Consider the following 20,999-nt stretch of genomic DNA (forward strand, 5'->3'; position numbering starts at 1 on the left):
CACCAACAACTAATAGTTCCTGTGGGACCAGCGCATTCTGCCTTGGGGGTTGCCGCTGTGTTGCGTGATGACCAAGTGCACGCTCTGGTGTTGATGTGGGCAGCTGAGAGCTTGATGGGCCCTCAATTTATTTCCTTCGAGGGCATCCACCCTGTCCTTCAAACTTTCATATAGGCCCATAAGAACGCTGAGTTGTCGCCTGATTTCCTTACACTCCTTACATCGCGCACACACAAAGACATCCCCCATGGCAATATCATGTTCCGTTCCAGAGAGTTCGGCAAACATTTCACAAGTTGTACATTTTTTTAGGCTGTGACGCGTTGGAGAATCGCCCCCCTCAGTTCTCCCCCGAGTCACAACACTCCTGCCACTTTGTGCCCGTTGCTTTGCTGCTCTAGTTCGGGGCATGGTAGTTTAAATTAATAAAATCAATAAATTAAATGTCAGTAGTATTTGAATAGAAACTATGAAATAGAAACAGTGAAGCGTATTACTATATAATTATGCGTTAGAGCTACCTAGCTACCTCAATTAAAAACTTTGAATTCCCTGCAAAAACTTTGAATTCCCTATATACAAAAACAATGGCTACAAAAATCGAACAAAAATAACGGTTTTACCTATCGTAAGTAAAATCCACAAAAACTCTTTATCTAAATTAAAATAAAAAATAACCAGCGTAACTATAACTATATGACTACGTATTAAGTACAATATAAAACAACAATCATGTAAATAAAAGGCAAACACTTATCGTTTTTGCGGAGCCTGTAACTGTCAGCTGTAACTTTTAAATAGAGTCAGCGCCCTCTCTTGTCAGCTGCAATGGCTTGTATCATCTTCATGATACAAGCCATTGCATTAGATGCAACCACTTACACACCACTCTCCACAATTTTTTCTGTAGTACACCAAGTAATGGCCAAATACGTTCATTTTTGTGGACTGTGACTTAAAACCCTTTCTCATTTCCCAAACAGTTTCTTCACTTATAGTAGGCTTGTTACTGTAGCACACCAAACACAGGTTGTTTGGTGTTACTCTAGCACACCAAACAACCGATGGCTAAAAAAGTCTTACCAATCATAGATCAAATGTCTGCTTGGTAGTTTTGCCGAATATTATGCAAAATTTCTGATTAACTTGCATTGTATACTTAATTTCTTTCATTCAAAAAATTCATTATGCTCTTTCTGTACAGTGAATATTTTGTGTATGTCTCCATTTCTGTTTACCCTAGTGCAAATTCCTTCAATAATAACTGAGCATGAAAACTCCAACTTTAAATTATCTATTTTTAATACTGCCAGTACATGTGAACTGAATAAACATGTTTACAAACTTTAAAAGTTATGAAGCTACTTTTGAGTATCACAAATATATAGTATTCCAACAATTAATATTATTCACATATTAGGCAAATAACTAAACAATGATCACAGCATACCTTCTGGCTTTTCCATAATTTGTAGTTCCACAAGCTTGCTCCCGATACCTTGCAAGGTCACCTAGATATATAAATATTTTTTGGGCACTTATGAAAACAAGTCTGAGAGATTCAGCTAGTCCTTGAGGTCTTATTCCTTCAGTGTCTAATAGTTGGGAAAAGCTGAATCCAAATGTCTCCTGCTGCTTTTCTAAAAGGTTTTCATAGAAAACAGTTCCCTAAAATAAACAAGGAAAAGAATATACTTTCTGCATATCCTATAACGGTCTTCAAATTATCTGAATACAAGTTTTAAACAAACAGTATGACACAGAATAATATGGAACTGAGTAATGTTGAACACCTGCTGTAGTTGGAACAAGTCTAAATTGTTAATAAAAGTTTCTACTTCATCTGTGTTTTGACAAGAAGGTACATAGTGTGTCATTATTTCAACTCATGAAAATATACTAAGTGAAAAACCATGCAGAGTAAGATATATAGGGTGTTTATGAAAGTTCTGACCAGAGTTGGGATGCAAGTTCTACAAAATGATGATGGTTGGTGGGGGGGGGGGAGAGTTCATATGAACATAAGTCCAGAAATGCTTCCTTGCAAAGTTACTACTTTCTATAATGATACTGTAAGCAATGCTTTGGAATTGATTTTTATTTAATCTCCTTACAGATTCTTGTGGACATAAATTGCAATTCACATGCTCAAATAGACAACATGCATTTAAAGTAAAATACAGCCACGCAAATGGTAACAGAAAAGAAGCTAGTGTCTCTAGCAGGAGGCATCCCAGAATAATAGTGTCCCAACAGAAAAATCATTGGAGTACATTGTCATCTTAGAGAAAATGGATTATCTGAACCAGTAAACAGTAACTGAGGGAATGAACTCAAGCACCTAAATGAATCAGAAGAATGGATTCTAACCGAATTGTTTCACAGACAACCATCTAAAAAATACTTCACAAGCAGCATCTAATCATCTACAGAGAGTTAGGCTCCTCTCCCAAAATATTTAACATATGTTACATTCTGCCAATGTTTATGCACCAGTCAGATGATTGACACTAACAATGATTACAATGATCAAGAACAATTTAGCAGAGATGGTACCATCAATTTTTATATCTGACACCAGTGGACAGAAGAAAATTTTCATGAGATCCTTCAATTTCCATGGAATTCCACAAACTTTGGCCTTAATGTTTGAGCCAGTGTCACTGGTTACAATTTGACTGAACCTCGAACTACGACACAGACGAGGCAATAACATTTACACTGATTTTTTTAAAAATTATCTGCCTGCATTGCTTGAACAAGCAACATACAGAAGGGAGCATGCAAGTGATTTATGCATGATGGAGCTCATCATGGTGAATGCAAAGATGTGTTTCCACCTGTATCATTGCTCGAGAAGGTTATTTTGAATACCCACAGTGATGATGAAGCCACTAACTTTCAATGCTTTAGGGCATGTGCCAAATGGCTTCATACATTTACAAGAAGGGAGAGAATTCTGCTACCATTATTCACTGTTCATTGTATCAGTATAAGAGCAATAAAAACTATTTAACATTATACTGATTGGGCAAAAATCATGGAATACCTGCATAATAACGGGTAGGCCCACCTTTCGCCCGGATATGGGCAGTCATGCAGCAAGGCATTGAGTCCACTAGTTCACGAAAGAGTTCCACAGGCATTTCCATCCATGCTTGCTGCTCCGCTGTCCATAATTCTGTTGCATTCCTGGGTGGAGGATCCAAAGCTCGGATGGATCTTTCCACAGCATCCCAAAGATGCATCACAAGGTTCATGTCTGGTGAATGGGGAAAAAATTCCAAGGTGGAAAAATCTGAGGAATGATCTTCGAACCATGTTCAAGTCACCACGGCTCAGTGGGAAGGCGCACTGTCCTGCTGGAAGAGTCCATTGCTCTGTGGGTACATGGTGACCATGAAGGAATGCAGATGGTCTGCAAAAATGGACACGTAACCTGGACTGTTCAGAGATGCATCTAGATGTACCAGAGTTCCCAACGTGTGCCAGATGAACATGTTCCAGACCATCACCGGCCATCCATCTGCCAGAACAGATCCTTGTTGACATGACGGGTGCATAGCTTCGTGAAGTTTCTGCCAGATATGCACCCTCCCACTCACTCAAAATAACTGGAAATGGGACTCGTCGGACAAGGAGACCCATCTCCAATCATCCGAGGTTCAGTGCCAATATTCTTTCGCCAAGTTGAGACGTAGAGTCCTGTGTGATGGTGTTAGAAATGGGATTCTGGTGGGTCAACGGCTCCTGCAACCTATTGCAGCTAATGATCGCCTGATGGTCTTGGTGGAGACGTTTCTCGCTTGTTGAAGTCGGCAGTGATTTGTGCCATTGTCACTCTCCGGTTGGCTGAAACAATGTGAGACAGACGTCGACAGCCACATTCATTCACCACCTTTCTCCACCCACAGGGCTATCCATGATGAGATGTTATTCCAGAAATGGCATTTTCCCAATACACTCATGATACTGTCGAACGAGGATAGTGCAATTTCAGTACCACCTCCACAATAGAGTGACCCATGCATCGGGCACCTACTATCATCCCTCTTTCAAAGTCAGGTAACTCACAACTAACATCTATGTTAATGTAGTATATCTATATACCTGCCAAGCGGTGGGTTAGTCTACTAGCGAGAGGGGTGACAGCATTGTGTTGCCCAGGAACCAGGTATCACATGAATTCTGTCCTTTCAGCGTAATATTAGAAGTATTTTCAACAAGTCTGTAAAATATAAATTTGTAATACAAACGTGATTTTATAATGTAATTGTATAACATAATACATAACCTAATTTTATAGCGTAGACATAATACTGTTGCATAACCAAGGAATACTGTAGCATTATTATTGTACTTACATATTTCTTAGTGGACTATTTTTAATTTATATGTAAACTTAAAAATCATACCTCATACTACAGCAGAAAAGCAGAGCTCAAAGTAGTGGGATGCTCTAGCTATAAGGAAAACCATCAAGGACAATTCTCCTACAAATCAAGGTTTTATAATATGAACAGTTGTATCTGTATGTTTGCAAAACAGTCTGTAAAAAGACGTGATACAGTCAAAGACCATGCCTTTGTGTGTTTTCAATGCAAAGAGTGTATGAAGAATAAGTGCAAATTCAATGTGCTGATAAGTGAACATGAGAACTCAAAGAATAAATTTGTAGGCCTTGAAGGAACTAAAATGAGACACCCATCAAATAATTAGCTGCCCAGCTCAATACTGCAGCTGACACTTGTGCAACGGTCAATACAACAGAATCCTCAATGGAAGAAAGCACTAGCCCCACAGGAATAGCTATTGTCAGAAATTCTATTTTAATGAAAACAGGAAATACACCATGCAGAAAGGCTTGGTGGAACAGGACCAGGGCATGTTTGACTGGGGCTAAAATAGGATACAAAAGGTAATATTATTGTACATGTCAGCTAATGATACTAGGAGTAGGAAATCTGAGGATTTACTTAACAGGTACAAGGCAATGTTGAGAAAAGCAATGAGTTAGGATTAAATTTTAAAGTGACTGAAATTTTGCCCAGACATGAAAGGAGCCATGTCAATCAATCCAGCCCTGAAACTAATGTGCAATGCTAATTGGACAGAATTTTTTTTAACATGGTCTGTGCTTGTTTATAGGACAGGCTGTTTTTACAGAGATTTGATACACTTAAATAGGAGTGGCAAGAATATTGCACTCCTATTTCCTTTTCCACAAACTAGCAGTTTGTGGAAAAGGAAATGCGTACTAACAGTTTAATGGTAGCCAAAATCAGAGGTGAAAACGATTCTTATGCTGCTTCCATTGGTATATGTAGTAACCTGAAAAGCAAGGTGTGGAGGAATATAAGGCCTACTGGGGGTCCTTATGGGACAAAAATGTCAAATGTGTTGGTGTTGCAAACCCCCAGGGTTTCACCTATTCAAGGCTTAAGTGCATATGTGATGAGGCTTTTCATATGTAGGATGTGTAAGAGGTGTGATGTGTTCTGTTCATGTGTTGCATGATTGGCATCTGGCATCTTAGAGATCCTGGTCTGTGATTGGCATCTGGCATCTTAGAGATCCTGGTCTGTGATTGGCATCTGGCATCTTAGAGATCCAACACCTGGTCAGGTGCTCCCTGCCACCCATCCTTGGCCACATGGAGGCATGCAAGGTTGTACACATCTCATACTGGGTGTATCAGAAACTGGATCTGGGAAAGCCCTGTGAAGGAAAAGAGAGGGTATAGTGGGAGAAGTATGGGGGTAGGGGAAAGGTAAGAAAGGCTCCCCCTGGAAAAGGAAGTTAGTAAGGGAAAAATGGAAGATAGGACAGTGCAATATAAATACTCAGGGTCAGCATAAATCCCAAGCTGCCAAGGTCAGCAGTAATTCCACCCCCCTCTGAAGGGGTCTCAGCAATGGGCATCTGATCCTGGTACACGGATAAAGTGGTGTTGATGCGATCCCTTCGCAAGATGAGGCCAATCTGTCCAGTTAACAAGCACAGACCATGCTGCGAAAAATTCTACCCCACAAGTCTTGCACAATCTCTCCAGGACCGAACTGATTGACAACGTTCTCACATCATATACTCCCTCCTATCATATTTGGGCAGAATTGTAAACACTGTCAAATTTAACCCTAACTCATGACTTTCTTCAACACTGACATGTACTTGTTAATTAAGTCCACAGATCTCCTGATCTTAGCGTCATTAGTGCCAACGTGTACAATAATATCACCCATTGTGCCCTTAAAAGATATCTGCTCTACATCACCTATCCTTTTTGCACAATATATTTCCCATCTCTCTGACAATAGTCACCAACAATAACTAGCTCCTGTGGGACCAGCACATTCTGCCCTAAAGACTGTCGCTGTGTTGCCTGATGCACAAGAATAAGCTCTGGCATTGAGTTGGGCAGCTGAGAGCTTGATGGGCTTTCCATTTTAATTCCGTCTGGGGCATCTACCCTACTCTTCAAACTCTCAGACACTCGTCACAATGCTGAGGTACCTAATTTCTTGACACTCAGAACCTAGCACACACGCAAAGACATCTTCCTTGGCTAGATCATGTCCTGTTCCAGACAGTCTGCAAACATTTCACAAGTTGCACATTTTTTTAGACTGTGATGCGTTGGAGAATCACTCTACTTGGTTCTCCCCCGAGCCACGGTACACCCGCTTCTTTGTGCACATTTCTTTGCTACTCTAGTCTGGGGCATGATTTTCATTTAAATACGATTTAATTAATTAACAATGAAAATTAATAAGATTAATAAATTTAATAGATTAATTCACTATACTATACTATACTTAACTATACAATACTATACTAAGCTAATGCAGTGATACATATTACCCTATCTAGTTTTACATTATACCTTACCCTGTATCTGCCTGTATCTAGTTCGAGATACAGGCAGTTCTCGCTTTTACGAGTTCCCGGGTTTACGAGTTTTTTTTTTTTCAAGTATCAACAAAATCGAAAATATGAACATTAATTGCAAAAAAAAAAAAGAAAGAAAAAAAAAAAAAAGTTAAAAATTCATAAAAAATATCACATTTCAAACCACGCTCGTAGCTATACAATACAGTGTACCCCCACTACGATATTATCCCTTCCAGAGGCGCCATTGTATCATGATATCATAATGTGAACCTAATAACACATTGTTTTTTGATAATTTGTTCCACGACCTCGGAAGTTGAAATTTTCACTATATAATTCTCTAAAAGATCGTTTTTATAGTGTAAATTGTATTAGTTACCAATTCAAATCACTAAAATGCACTACACTTTCATCGTTATCATATGTTCTGTTATAAGAACCAATTTTGAATGGCTTTGTGATATTTTTCTAAAGCACATTTCTGGAGGTCACGGCCAGAAAACAATTTGCACTTTCTGTTAGTGCTTTTCTTATAAATGGGTAGTAAACTCGATGTTATTGCATTTGCGAAAATACTGATAGCTGGAGCTGCATGGTTTTTTACGTTATTATGGTGAAATGTGTTTGCCCTTTGCTGAAATCTTCAATCGTATAAAAAACAAATAAAATTTCAGAATCTACTCTTTATTCCTTTTTTTTTTTTAAGCTTCGTAAACTTGTTACTCTGCGCAAATGGTGTTAGTTGCAATTTGTGCGTTCCATTAAAAAATGCTTATGCGTGCTACTGAAATTTATAAAGAAAAGAGAAGATTATATTGGAAACAAATGCCTCTTGATGCATTTCTGAAGAAGACTACTCTTTGTGCAACAAACCAAAGAGTGCCGAGCCAATAATAAGTGATCAATGAGTGTGCATTTAGTCGATGATGATACGACTTACAAATGTTAAAGAATGTTTGAATAAACATTCTTTAACATTTGTAAGTCATAAATAATTTCTTTATTATTATAATTTGCTTGATTTTACAGGCTACATTTTCATTTCTTTGCATAAATCAATCATTGTTTAAACAAACTAATTAGCTAACTAATTCCATTGTTGAGAACGTAACCCCTATTTTTAACATTATGTCTATCGGAAATATATTCCTGCTTTATGAGCTCATGCTAGGAACGAATTAACTCAAAGTTGAGAACTACCTGTATATGCTATATTATAATGATCACAATGTTAAATTAGTTGTATCCTTAGCTGAATACAAAAGATATATGCCCAAAAAAGTGATTAAACCTTTAAACTACTTATTTATTATAATTAAAACCCTACTATTCTTCTGCTTATTGAGCAATGGCAGGCATACGTTACTTCCTTGTACCTTGCTAAGAGTATAGTTAAAAAAATAATAATAAAAAAAAAATGATTTTGTTTGTTTGTATAAGCGTTTTATTGCACATCCCTAGTTGAGACTTACCACATTTGGCAGGCATACGTTACTTCCTTGTACCCTGCTAAGAGTATAGTTAAAAAAAATGATTTTGTTTGTTTGTATAAGTGTTTTATTGCACATCTGCATTTGAGGCTATAATGCACCAAGTCAAAAAGTTATAAAATATAAGAATAAAATATTATAATTAATTAAAATTTTATTATAAAATATTAAATGAAATAAAATAGTTATAAAGCATTCTAGACAAAATTATATAAATTAATATGTTGCAGAAACTTAAAGATATATGACAAATCGTCATTGTCTGATAAAATTTTTCAGTGTAAAGGGCTCAGACAGATGGATAAAACACAAGGGACAATCATTATTCAAATATGTAGATTCAATTAAAATAAGCCAGAGTATTAAAACTTGTCACAATTTCTACACATAGGATGATCGTCTGCCCTCAGCAGATAACAATGTGTCAAGTGACAATGTCCTATGCAGAGCTGAGATAGAACAACTTCCTCTTTTCGGTTCCTGCACAGACTAGACTGCCAATGTTCAATTACAGACTTAATCTCATATAATTTGTTTGCAGCCTGTCCATGCCATGAGTGTTGCCCGACGATAAGGCATGCAATAAACTGAGAGAGTCGGTATATATAATACATTTTTGGCAGTGGCCGGTTTGTAGCTCAACTGCATGTAGCTCTGCAATGAACATGTTGCATTCGGGAGAGATCTGTTCAGATATCATGGTGTCTGGGAAGACAACTGCAGATCTTACAGCCTTTTCTGACTTCGAACCATCTGTGTAGACCGACAGGAAGTCAAAAAAAAAAAAAAAAGATGGTTGGTTGATTGGTTGGTTATTAGGAGTTTTATGGCGCATCAGCATTTAAGGCTATTGTGTGCCAAAAAAAAAAAAAAAAAAAGAAAAGAAAAGAAAAAGATGAATTTGAAGTATTGGTTAAGGCATAAAATATAGACATTATAGGGATAATAGCAACATGGTACAACTAGTGACATAGAGAATGCTAAATTTGAATATGTAGCTTTGTTGCAGTAGTTTCTATGGATTTATACGCGTTTTTGGGCCAGTAAAGCAGGAATTTTTTTCCCATAGATGTAATGTTAAAATCGGGGGTTACGTTCTCAACAATGAAATTAGCTAATTAGTTTATGCTTAAACAATGACGATTTATCCAAAGAAATAAAAACAACTTAGAAAATGAAGCAAATTATAATAATAAAGAAATTATTTATGACTTACAAATGTTAAAGAATGATTCATCATCATCGACTAAATGCACACTCGTTGATCACTCATTGTTGTCTCGGCACTCGTTGTTGGTCTGTTGGAAGCACAAGGAGCCATCTTTTTCAGAAAAGCATCGAGGCGTTTGTTTCCAAGATAGTCTTCTCTTTTCTTTATAAATTTCACAATAGCATGCATAACATTTTTTTAAATCTGTATCAACTTTCCTAGTACGCTCCAAATTTGAATCTTGTGACTTGAAATTTTCAATTGCTTTTTCTGTGTTGAAAAGTTTTGTCTAGCCCCTTGAGAGTGAAGGAATGAACAGAAGTTTCAGCTGTTAAATCTTTCTCAGCTTCTTCACATTTTGCTATTTCAAAGAGGTCTTCATTTGTGGGCTCTCCACTGTTTTGCTTGAAACAGATCAGTGATATCAGTTGAAGAAATGTCAAGCTGCAATTTGTTAGCAATCTGTTTCTGTTTCATTTTGTACGCTCTCTGCTAGTTTTTGAAATCCTTCAAAATTATCAATAAACTGAGGACACAGTTTATTCGAAAACACCCTTCTTGTTCTTCTCTGTAATTTTGTTCCAGGTTTGTTGTATTCTTTTAATTGCATCTAAAATATGAAATTCTTTCCAAAATTATTTAAAAATTGGACCTCCCTCCTTATCCGTTGCATTAATGAGTATGTCAGATGTCGCTTTAAACGTTTAAATAATGCTCTGATCCATTGGCTGAAAAAGTGGTGTCGCATTTGGTGGTAAAATATTTATTTTAACAGTAGGGTGGTGATGTTGCAGAAGTGGTGGGTAGCCAGGTGGATTATCTAAAAGCAGCATCGCCTGAAAAGGAATATTTTTTTGTTCACAATATTTTTTTTTACTCCAGGCACAAAGTGATGCGAAAACCAATCTTGGAATAAATGAATGAAGAGAAAATTCTGAAAATTTATTTATGTTTATTTCAATGAAGGGGAAACACATTTCGCCATATTAACGTAAAAACCCACACAATTCCAGCTATCGGTATTTTAGTAAATGCAATAACAACGAGTTTATTACCTGTTTATAATTGACTGCACTAACAGAAAAGCCCAAAAACTGGCAAGTGCAAATTGTTTTTATTGTTTTATGATAGTGACCACCAGAAATGTGTTTTAGAAAAATATCACAAAAGCCTTCAAAATTGATTCTTATAACAGAACATATGATAATGATGAAAGTGTAGTGCATTTCAATGATTCGAATTAGTAACTAATACAATTTTCATTACAAAAATGACCTTTTAGAGAGATAAATATCTTAGTTATATAGCGAAAATTTCAACTTCTGAGGCCTTGGAACGAATAACCAAAAAACAATGTGTTATTGGGTTCACATTACGATATTTTCACAATACAATGGCACCTATGGAAGGGATTAATATTGTAGTGGGGGTACACTGTATTGTATAGCTACGAGCGTGGTTTGAAATGAGGTATTTATGAATGTGTAACATTTATTTTTTTCAATTAATGTTCATATTATCGATTTTGTTGATACTTGAGAAAAAAAAAACTCGTAAACCCGGGAACTCGTGAAGCGGGAACTGCTGTATAAGTTATTATTATTATTTTTTAAATTAGATAAATTAGTTTTTTTCATGCTATTTAAAGTCTTTTTCTTTTATCTTAATACATTATAACAAAATTTATTTAATTTTACCTTAAGTTTGATTATCCGGAAAATTTTGCTCTCCGGAAGAGATCTGACATTAATTATTCCAGATAACTGACACTGTACTGTATATAACTATTTTTCTATATATATAACTAACAAAAAATATATATAACTAGTTAATTGAAAAATATAAAACTATTTTTCTTCATTCTTGTAATTTTTGCATATCAGGGATATAGTAGCAATATTTTATTAGTCATTCCCAAGTTACGTAAGAAGTCCTGGAATGTATCGCTTACATATGTCGGGGGCTTACTGTATAATAAACAACTACACGGACAACTATATCATAGAGTGGGCCAGCAAAGGCGATGTGTCATAACTGGGATTTTAACAGCCTTGATATTAACTGGAACTTGTGGATCAGTCACTCATACAACAGCAGTAATGTTCTAGACATACCTGATGACTGTTTTCTACTGCAGCATGATAAAGAGGCAACAAGAAAAATCTATATTCTTGATCTGCATCTTTATCAGCAGACCTCCTGCATTAAGGAATCTCCAGATGCTGAATGGGTATGGCATGTGTCAGAATCAGCTTGGAGAGTGTGTAGGGAATTAAAAATGCTAATTCAGAAGAACAGTGCCCATGTAAATATCTATACAAAAGGCATGCAGCAGGAACTGAACATCTATGAGACAGAGCAAAGATACCTTGTAAAAGATGGGTTATTAATTAATAAACCTGACTGTCCTTTCTAGAATGTAGTCAAAATACCTTGAGAGAGGTTTTTGGGGAACCATCCCAGATATGGAAATATTCCGTGGCAGGGCAGATTTCAGATTTGTAGAGAGCAGGTAGCTATTTAGAAGAAAAGTAACACCACAAGCTGATCTCCAGATAATTCCCAGTTTTTTGATGCATAGGAAGCAATATTTTTGATGTGTTTACGCAAAGAGATTAGAAGTTCAGGGTAATCCCTAATAGAATTAGAGATATGTGACCTTGTTTAGCAACCTGAGTATTATTGAAGATGAGCATAGGAGCAATATAGACTTTTTTGTGAGAAAAAAGGTGGATGGAGTTCTAGAAGGATTAAAGTTAACTAAATTTTCTTTGCTCCACAGGGAATTATCTGGAGATCAGCATTTAAGGAATTTATGGTGCATATTCAAGAAGCTGAGACTACTTGTGAAAGGGCATGATTTCTTAAACTAAAAGATAGCATGCTTATCATCAGCAAAACCATAGATTGGTTTTCCAATCAGTGTAAGGGGGTCACTGACCTCTCAGCACCTGCACCAGCGTTTTTGCAAACAGTCATGTAGAACCTCATTGGAAAAGTGACCAATTTTTTTTTTTTTTTTTTTTTGTGTGTGTGTGTAATTCTGCTTGTAGTATACCAATATTTCTTCTTTTCTTAATAAATTGCAATATTATAATGTGAAAATTTTTAATACAAATTTTAAATATTTAAAAAAAGTTTTTTTTTAAACATAATTTTAATAAAACTTTATATATTTATACTGCTGAAAATGGAAAACAAGGTTACATTCATAAAATATAATTCTGAAACTAATATATTCTTCCATTTCTAGTTCAGAGAACACTTAAGAACATGAAATTTCAAACTTATGTTTGCTTTATCAAATAAATAAAAGAAAACAACGGATAAACTGTAATAATAATCGAAGCAAAAAACTATTTTATGTAAATAGTTTCTGTAGTTTCTATATAAATAACTGGGACAACAAACAAATTTTGTACAACGATTAAACATAACACTAAGAATAACTACTTTCCACAGCAGATACCTGCAGCATATGTAAGGTGACATGCCAATTTGAAAACATGTGCATGCAATATGTTGTTTACAAGAATGAAACTAACACATTAAGCATAATGAAAAAAAAGTTACACAGCAACTGACAAGTTATTTGCATTTATAATTCCAAGTACACAATTTTTCACTTCCTAAACATCTCAAATAAATATTTGAGTATATTTAGGAAGGTATTTACATTTAAATGAGCTGATATACTAGCACCTCCCACGCTTTTGCCTACATGTGACTAGATGTCATCTGTCCATCAATATATATAAAATGCTTAGGTATGCTGCCCAAATTTTCCAACTGCTGATTGTTGCCAGCCCCCAATCATGCAATTGACCTCGCATGACCACCATATCGGGCATTCTTTATTAATTTTTGTACTAATGTTTTTCAACCGAAGAAAGGCAACCTATACCTGAAAGCTATCGATGTATTTTTATTTTATGTCTTCAATTTTAAAAACCGTTCTAAGTTTTAAGAAGTGTAAAAATGGCTGAATAGTGTGTAAGAACTTTGAGAAAATGTAGAAGAAATGCTAATGAAACATTAGAGGAGAGATCTAATAGACTAGGAGACCGAAATGAGACTCTACAACTACGAAGATGGACTGAAAATATTGAAGAAAGAGAAGCAAGATTGGAAATGAGAAGACAGGCGAAACACTGTACGACTTTTCAAATAGAAGTACCGGATGTGAATAATCAAAAAGCTGTAATTAATGTGGAAGAGCCAGACCTAAGAAATGTGTGTTACAACTGTGAGTATTGTAATGCAAGATATAGGAGATATGAGTTAAACACATCGAATAAATACACTAAATGTTGTCAGGATGGAAAGGTTTCACTCGACCCACTGTCTGAGACACCTACTCTATTACGAGAGATAGTTACAGGGGATACACATGAAGCAAATAATTACAGAGAACATATATGAAAGTACAACTCAGCAATGGCCTTTTGCATCAATGGGTGCAGAGATTAAATCACCGCTTGGACATTGGCCATACTATTTTAGAATACACGGCCAGATTTACCATTTTGTCTCACCACTATATCCAAACAAGGCAAATAAGCCAGAATATGGGCAACTTTATATTTTCAATTCTGATGAAGCGACAACAAAAGGGCTTGAAAAACAATCAAACCAAGGGTGTATGGCCAAAGTAATGCAACAATTGGACAAGATGGTAATATGACATTAATTTCTCTAGTCAGTTTGCCTGTTTTGATGGACAAAAAACCTTGCTATCTACACCTGAGTCTGACTAACTCAGCCACAGAGTAAAAAAAGCTCATAAAAGTGTCTTGCGTCATCAACGGGATTCGAATCCAGGCCACTGTGCTACCTGCATGCTTTCCTTCAGACAGCTGTAAATTAGAACAGGCGGTTTTATGGTTAGGTGGGTTAACGGTTTGGATCAATTCAGAGATCTGCTGAATCAATACACATGGAAACAGTGTTTTCTCTCTCTGCTTTGTTGCCGGTACAGCAAAAGCCTGTAGTATTCTTTGCACTATGGCTGAATACTATGATTCACTTCAAAATGGGATAATTCACTTACCTTGTGACAGAGGAGAGATCTAATAGACTAAGAGACCAAAATGAGACTCTGACTACAGAAAACATTGAAGAAAGAGAAGCAAGATTGGAAATGAGAAGACAGGCAAAACGCTGTAGGACTAATCAAATAGAAGTACCAGATGTGCATAATGAACAAGTTCTAATTAATGTGGATGAACATGACATGGGAAATATGTGTTACAACTTTGAGTATTACAATGCAATATATTGGGGATACGAGTTAAACACATCAAATAAATACGCTAAATGCCGTCACGATGGAAAGGTTTCACTCGATATAATGCAACTACATCCAAAACAGAGGTTGCAGCAATATCTGTTGGAGATGACGGGGAACCGCCTGCAAATAGATACATATGCATATATCCCACAGGTGACTGCTGTAGAATTATATCACTGTTAAACAAGAATGGTGAAGACTGAATGATCTAGATTAAACGATTTATGCCATTAATTAGAAAGATTGCCTATGTTACGTCGGGAACATCTATTAGTACCATAATTCAATTAGTTTGTTACATATATAAATAACTACAAACAGAGACCTTCACTTTGGGTCAACTTAAATGTAAATAAAAAAAAAAAGAGATTTTAATTGGGTGAGTGACCTTTTGCCTCATGGTGGGGATGGGGCATCACACCACAACTACGAGGAGGGAGGTCACTACTATCTAAGCTCTTAAGCTTCAAAATTAAATTTAGAATAATAAAATTTATAACTTCAATGAACAATCACACATAGGTCACATTAACAATGCTACATATCTATCTAGTCTTGACAGATGACTGCAGCACAGGGCCAGGAACCCTCAAGCCAACATTAATAGACTACTTGTCCTCGTGCCAGATCTAAGGCATGCTGAGCAATAGCCTCCAGGGCCATAACCCGTGTGTGTATTATAAATAAACATTTTGCAACAAAAGCCAACACAGTTATGACTACTATCCAAAAGATTTAACAGAAAAAAAATAATAATAATTTTGAATAGCTGTTATATTTGTATGTTTGTCAGCAAAAAATTATTTATCTTTCAAAAATTTAATTTCATTAAAACTTTTTACCTCATCTACTAGGTTAATCAATGTTTGTTTAACTTCTTCCTTCAAATGTGAATGGTCATCCATTTGCTTTCTTAGTGCCTCTATTATTTGATAAAAAGATGATTTCCACAAATATTGTTCAACATTTCTCTCTGCACAGTATCGAGGGTCTGCCAGAATAATGTTTTCATACCGAAGTTGTAACTTCCACCTAAATTAAAGATATTTTATAATAAACAAAGAAATCTTGTTGTCCAAACTTATTATTCAACACAGAAAAGCTCAAAATGACAATTATATTATCTAAATGAGAGGGATGAGGATATGTACTAATTGTCTAGGATTAAAACTAACTAGAGAGCAATTATGAATGACTGCAACATCAAGGATGATGGTTAATTTGTGAAAGAAAATATACATGAAAATCCTAAACAAGTGATGGTTATAATCTGAATAGACACCAAGTTGTTTCAATGACAGACAGGTAACAGAAAAGTACTCCCTATAGGATCTTGGATCTCCCACCCACCATGTAGTGTAAATTTTAACTGAAAACACCAGAGTTCTAAATGGACAATATTTGAGTGATGGCCATCTTGAAACAATATAAAGAAACACCCATTTCGAGGTATTCTTAGGATACCCAACACTGGTAATTCTCCATTATGGGATTTTTTCTGCCTTATTAAAGGTACTGGTACCAAGTGCAAGGGTTGTTGGTTGTGTCCGGTTCCTATTATTGTTATTACTGTTGGTTGAGGAACTCTCTTACTATCCTACAGGTGTTCAGAATCGTGGCTTCTGGAGTTCCACGTGTTAAGTGGGAGGCCTACTGCTGCTAGGTTCTTATGGAGGATCTTTGGACACCATGCCAGTGGTTGACACTGTCATCAGGACGGTCATTCCAAGTTCCTTCTTCATTACAAAGAAGGAAGGTTATTCCTTCCTTCTTTGAGGATATATCTGTACTTGCTGTTGTTGAGCATGGCAGATAGCAACTTGAATGCTAGAAAGAACCACAGTGAACTCAGGACATCTCCCTGGAAGATCAACATGGTCTTTGTTCTCGAGTTGGTGTTGAAGATGCACTTGTTGCTCTCTCAATTTCATTAATGAATCATCTTCTAAATATGTCTTGGCAACTTTTATCGACTTCGAGGGTGCCTTTGACTCTCTTTAGTGTAGAGTGCTTTCGAACTTAGAACTCTGAACTGCCATGCTAACTTATACAATCTTGTTAGGAATTATTTTTCAGATAGATCTGTTAAGGTTACATCATTTTTTCACAGTTTCTCTGAGTCTTACATTGATGTCTGCAAAGATCTACTCTTTGACCCTTGTTCTCGACCAATAGTTGCTAAAGGTTTCCCCAAATTATTCATCATTGAATATGCAGATGATTTAGTTCTTTTTTATAGAAATTCTCGCCATTCATTAGAAGTAAACGTGAATTCTGTTCTTCAACAACTTTTTGATTGGTCAACACTTAACAAACTTACTATTTCTCACAGTAAAATTTGTATGACGGACTTCAAAGGCACCCTTTCGCCAACTCATCCTCCTCTCACAAAAATTAATGATAAATCTCTCCCTTTTGTAACTATCACAAAATTCCTTGGATTACTGTTTGATAATCACCTTACCTTTCTTTCCATTTGAATCATTTGTCTGACAAAGTGAAGAAATTTGTCTTTCAAACTGTTTCCGTTTCCATTTCCCACCAAGCCTTGTCTGAACCATACGATTTTGCATGCACTATACAGAGCTGTTGTTTTACCAATTACCACTTATGCTGCTGCTGCCTGGTTTAGACATACTAAATTGCTTACAGTTCAGTCCAAGCTTGGTTTGATTTGATCCAGTGCAGTTTCCTCCTAGTACCAGTTAATGCATATAGAATTGTCTGCCTCTGCCCCCTACAAGTTCTATCTGGTTCACTACCTTCAGACTTATATTTAATTCTGTGGGCTTTCATACTTCATTTGTAAAGGCCAACAAGAAACACAACAAATTTTAAAAATTCTTCAAGACCAATGGAAACTTTGCTGATCTGATTCCCAAAAAGGTTTAATTACAAAATTATTTATTCCAGAAGTTACATTTTTTTTATAAAAATACTCGCAAATGGTTTTCTGCCAGCATGTTTTCTAGCTTTCTTTTAACAGGACATGTTTCTTAAAATTTAAAAACTTGCCTACTTCCATCTTTCCAACTCCGAACTTTGTCTTTGCAGTTTTGTTGAGGATTCTGCTCACATTTTTTATTTTGCCCTATTTACAATGAATTTCATTCGCAGTTACTGTCTTTCAGTCACTGGTGCTGTTCCTCCCAGTCAGGAATCTGTCTTCATTTCCTCTCCTATTTTCTTTTAGTTCTTTCAGAATTTCTCATGCTCTGTCTTTCTCAAAAGACGACAGTTATTTGTCTGAATTATAAACCGATTTTGTATTTATCGATCAATATCTATACAGCCACTCCCCGATTAATGTAGGGTTGCATTCCATGGAACGCTATGTAAGTCGGAATTTCCCTAAATAAGCATTTAGGGAAATTCCGCACTCGCAACTATGCACACTGAATTTGATAGAAGCAAAAAAGAAATGTTCGGCAAACATGTAAATAGAATTATTTATTTTTTTTTATCTCATGCGCAGGAAAAATTACAAACATGTACAAAACTACAAAAATTTCAAAATTATAAAATTACGAAAAGAGAGAGGAGACAGGCATGACGTCAGCAAGTTTTACCTTTCGAGCATCGTAGCCAGAATTAACTATCCAGCTGATAAGCATGCCGCTGCGGACGTTGAGGGCTGTGGAGATTTAGAAGGGGTTTTTTCCAACACATCACAAAATTAATGAACCTATTAAACCACCAGTTGCTTATCATGAACTTGGCTTGTGGTTCGCCATACTTATCCTTAATATCGTCATAAATACTTCTTGCTTTTGTTTGAATGGTCATTGGACTCGGGGCACATGCTTCTCAATCTGATTTTCCATCCATATTATTAATAGCTTTTCCATCTTCAATATAGCACCTGAGCGCTGTTTTGTGATCAATGTTGATCTTAAATGCGTTGATCCTTTAACATGTTCTTTTATACGCCCGCTATACCTTAAAATAGTATTCACTGTTGAAGCAGCACGACCTAATTCCGTGCAATAGATGACAAACTTTGTCCTGCTTCTTACTTCTTAATCATTTTCACTTTCATTTGTAAATCAATTTTGTTTTGTTTCCTAGCACTGCCAACACTTGCACTTTCCGTTGATCCCTTCTCTTCACCATTGTAATAAGTAAATAGGAATGAAGAGAAGATTCTGAAAATTTATTTATGTTTTTTATATGATTGAAGATTTCGGTGAAGGGGAACACATTTCACCATAATAATGTAAAAACCCACAGAATTCCAGTTATCAGGATTATCACAAATGCAATAAGATCGAGTTTACTACCTGTTTATGATAGATTGTGCTAACAGAAAAGCCCAATAAACCAGAAAGTGCAAATTTTTTTTGTTTTATGGTCGTGACCTCCAGAAAAGTGCTTTAGAAAAATATCACAAAGGCCTTTGAAATTGATTCTTATAACAACGAAAATGAAGTGCAATTTCCATTATAAAAATGACCTTTTAGGGAGTTAAATAGTTTAGTTATATAGCAAAAATTTCAACTTCCAAGGTCTTGGAATGAATTACCAAAAAATGTGTGTGTGTGTTATTGGGTTCATAGTACGATATTTTCACGAGACATCCATTTATTCCTACAGGATGCAAAATACATTCCTATGATTTTTTTAAATTTGCACCGGCAGGCAAAAACTTACGTAAAGTCAAATTTCCGTAAGTTGAGTATTATTTAAGTCGGGGAGTGGCTGTATTTAGCTTTCTTAAATTCATTCATAATTCTCAAATTCCTTCAGAACTTCACCAAGCTTCTCCCCTAAATTTGTTAAATTCTTAATTTTAAGGAATGTATCCAAAAACTTGCTTGTTGCTATCAGCCCGGTAGCACGAATTGTATAAAAATGTAACATTCATCTCAACTCCATATTCTTTTACCATGAAATTTAAAATTTATATGTTCATAAATTGTAAATATGTTAATATTTTGTAAATAGTGATTAATCATATTTATATTTTTATAATTTAAGCTATTTGTCTAAACTACTATACATTAAGTTAACTAAATAAACATACTAAACTACTATACTTAATGTATAGTACTTTAGGCAAATAGCTTAATAAACTATATTATTAATTTCATGTGGTATAAGAGTGGTATTATATTTAGTAATAATCTTAATGTAAAACAACGTAACGTCCTTCCCTAATTATATTCTTTTGTATAACTATTTGTATAATTCTGTACATTTTTGCATATTTTGCATCTGTATAATTTTGTAAATTTTCTGTATACATGTAATTTATTTTGTACAGTTTGCATAACTATTTGTTTAAAGTTGTATAATATTCTGTAAGGCCGCCATAGCCAAGTGGTCAGGAGGGGAGTGCAGTAGCACACATGCTCTTTAAGTATACCAGGGTTCAAGTCCCTAACTGCTAAATACAGTCAATCTACCAACTCGCACTGGATCAGCATAGCAGATTATGGTCCCATTTTCTTCAACATGAATTGTTGAGGAGGCTTCCATTTTGTAGTGGGTTGATAATGGCTGCAGTTTACCTTTTTTTAAATTTTCTGTATAATTCCTTTTCTTACAAACAGTTGAGTTCCCCTATTTTTAAAGAAATTCTTACTCTACACAAAATTTCCTTTAAATTGAATTCCTAATTTAACCTGGTTTCATTTATGTTTATTTTTGTTTTTCTACCTACAGGACACATCACTAGCAGTAGCAATGGCAAGTTCTAATCAATAACACATTGCACCAAATTAAAAGTTTACTCCAACCATGGAAATACAGCAAGTATTACTTGCAAAGTTAAGGAATAGGACACACTCATTTCAGCTACTGTCATCTATTTCGAGGAGAGGATCCCCTCCCTCTATGTCCTACCTGCCCCACACACACACAACGAACAGTAGAACATGTACTAATTACTTGCTTTTGCAGCCGAACACCAAAACTGCTTTAAAGAGTTAATAACCAAGCATCACTCCCTCATTCTCAAAACCATATTGAAAGACAGGAAAAATATAGCAGATGTTTTTCAGTTCCTCAAGGAAATAAACTTCTATAATCAAATATGAAATCAAATATCTCTGCAGTAAGTTATAGATACTCTGTGACTCATGGAAATTATTCCCAAAAAAATATAAACACGAACAGA

The 20,999-nt window shown here is 35.6% G+C and overlaps 1 protein-coding gene across 1 annotated transcript in view; it reads right to left on the reverse strand.

The window, feature by feature from the left end:
* LOC150085823 (telomerase-binding protein EST1A-like) overlaps nucleotides 1–20,999 on the reverse strand; it is a 228,408-nt gene that overhangs the window by 164,409 nt on the left and 43,000 nt on the right. Inside the window, 2 exon segments of the mRNA XM_090374707.1 lie at nucleotides 1,451–1,668; nucleotides 15,724–15,913. Of these exon segments, the coding sequence (XP_090230833.1) occupies nucleotides 1,451–1,668; nucleotides 15,724–15,913 (408 nt within the window).

This window comes from Mastigoproctus giganteus, chromosome 5 (assembly GCF_048544385.1).
Source record: "Mastigoproctus giganteus isolate SK-2022 chromosome 5, ASM4854438v1, whole genome shotgun sequence".
Classification (NCBI taxonomy): Eukaryota; Metazoa; Arthropoda; class Arachnida; order Uropygi; family Thelyphonidae; genus Mastigoproctus; species Mastigoproctus giganteus.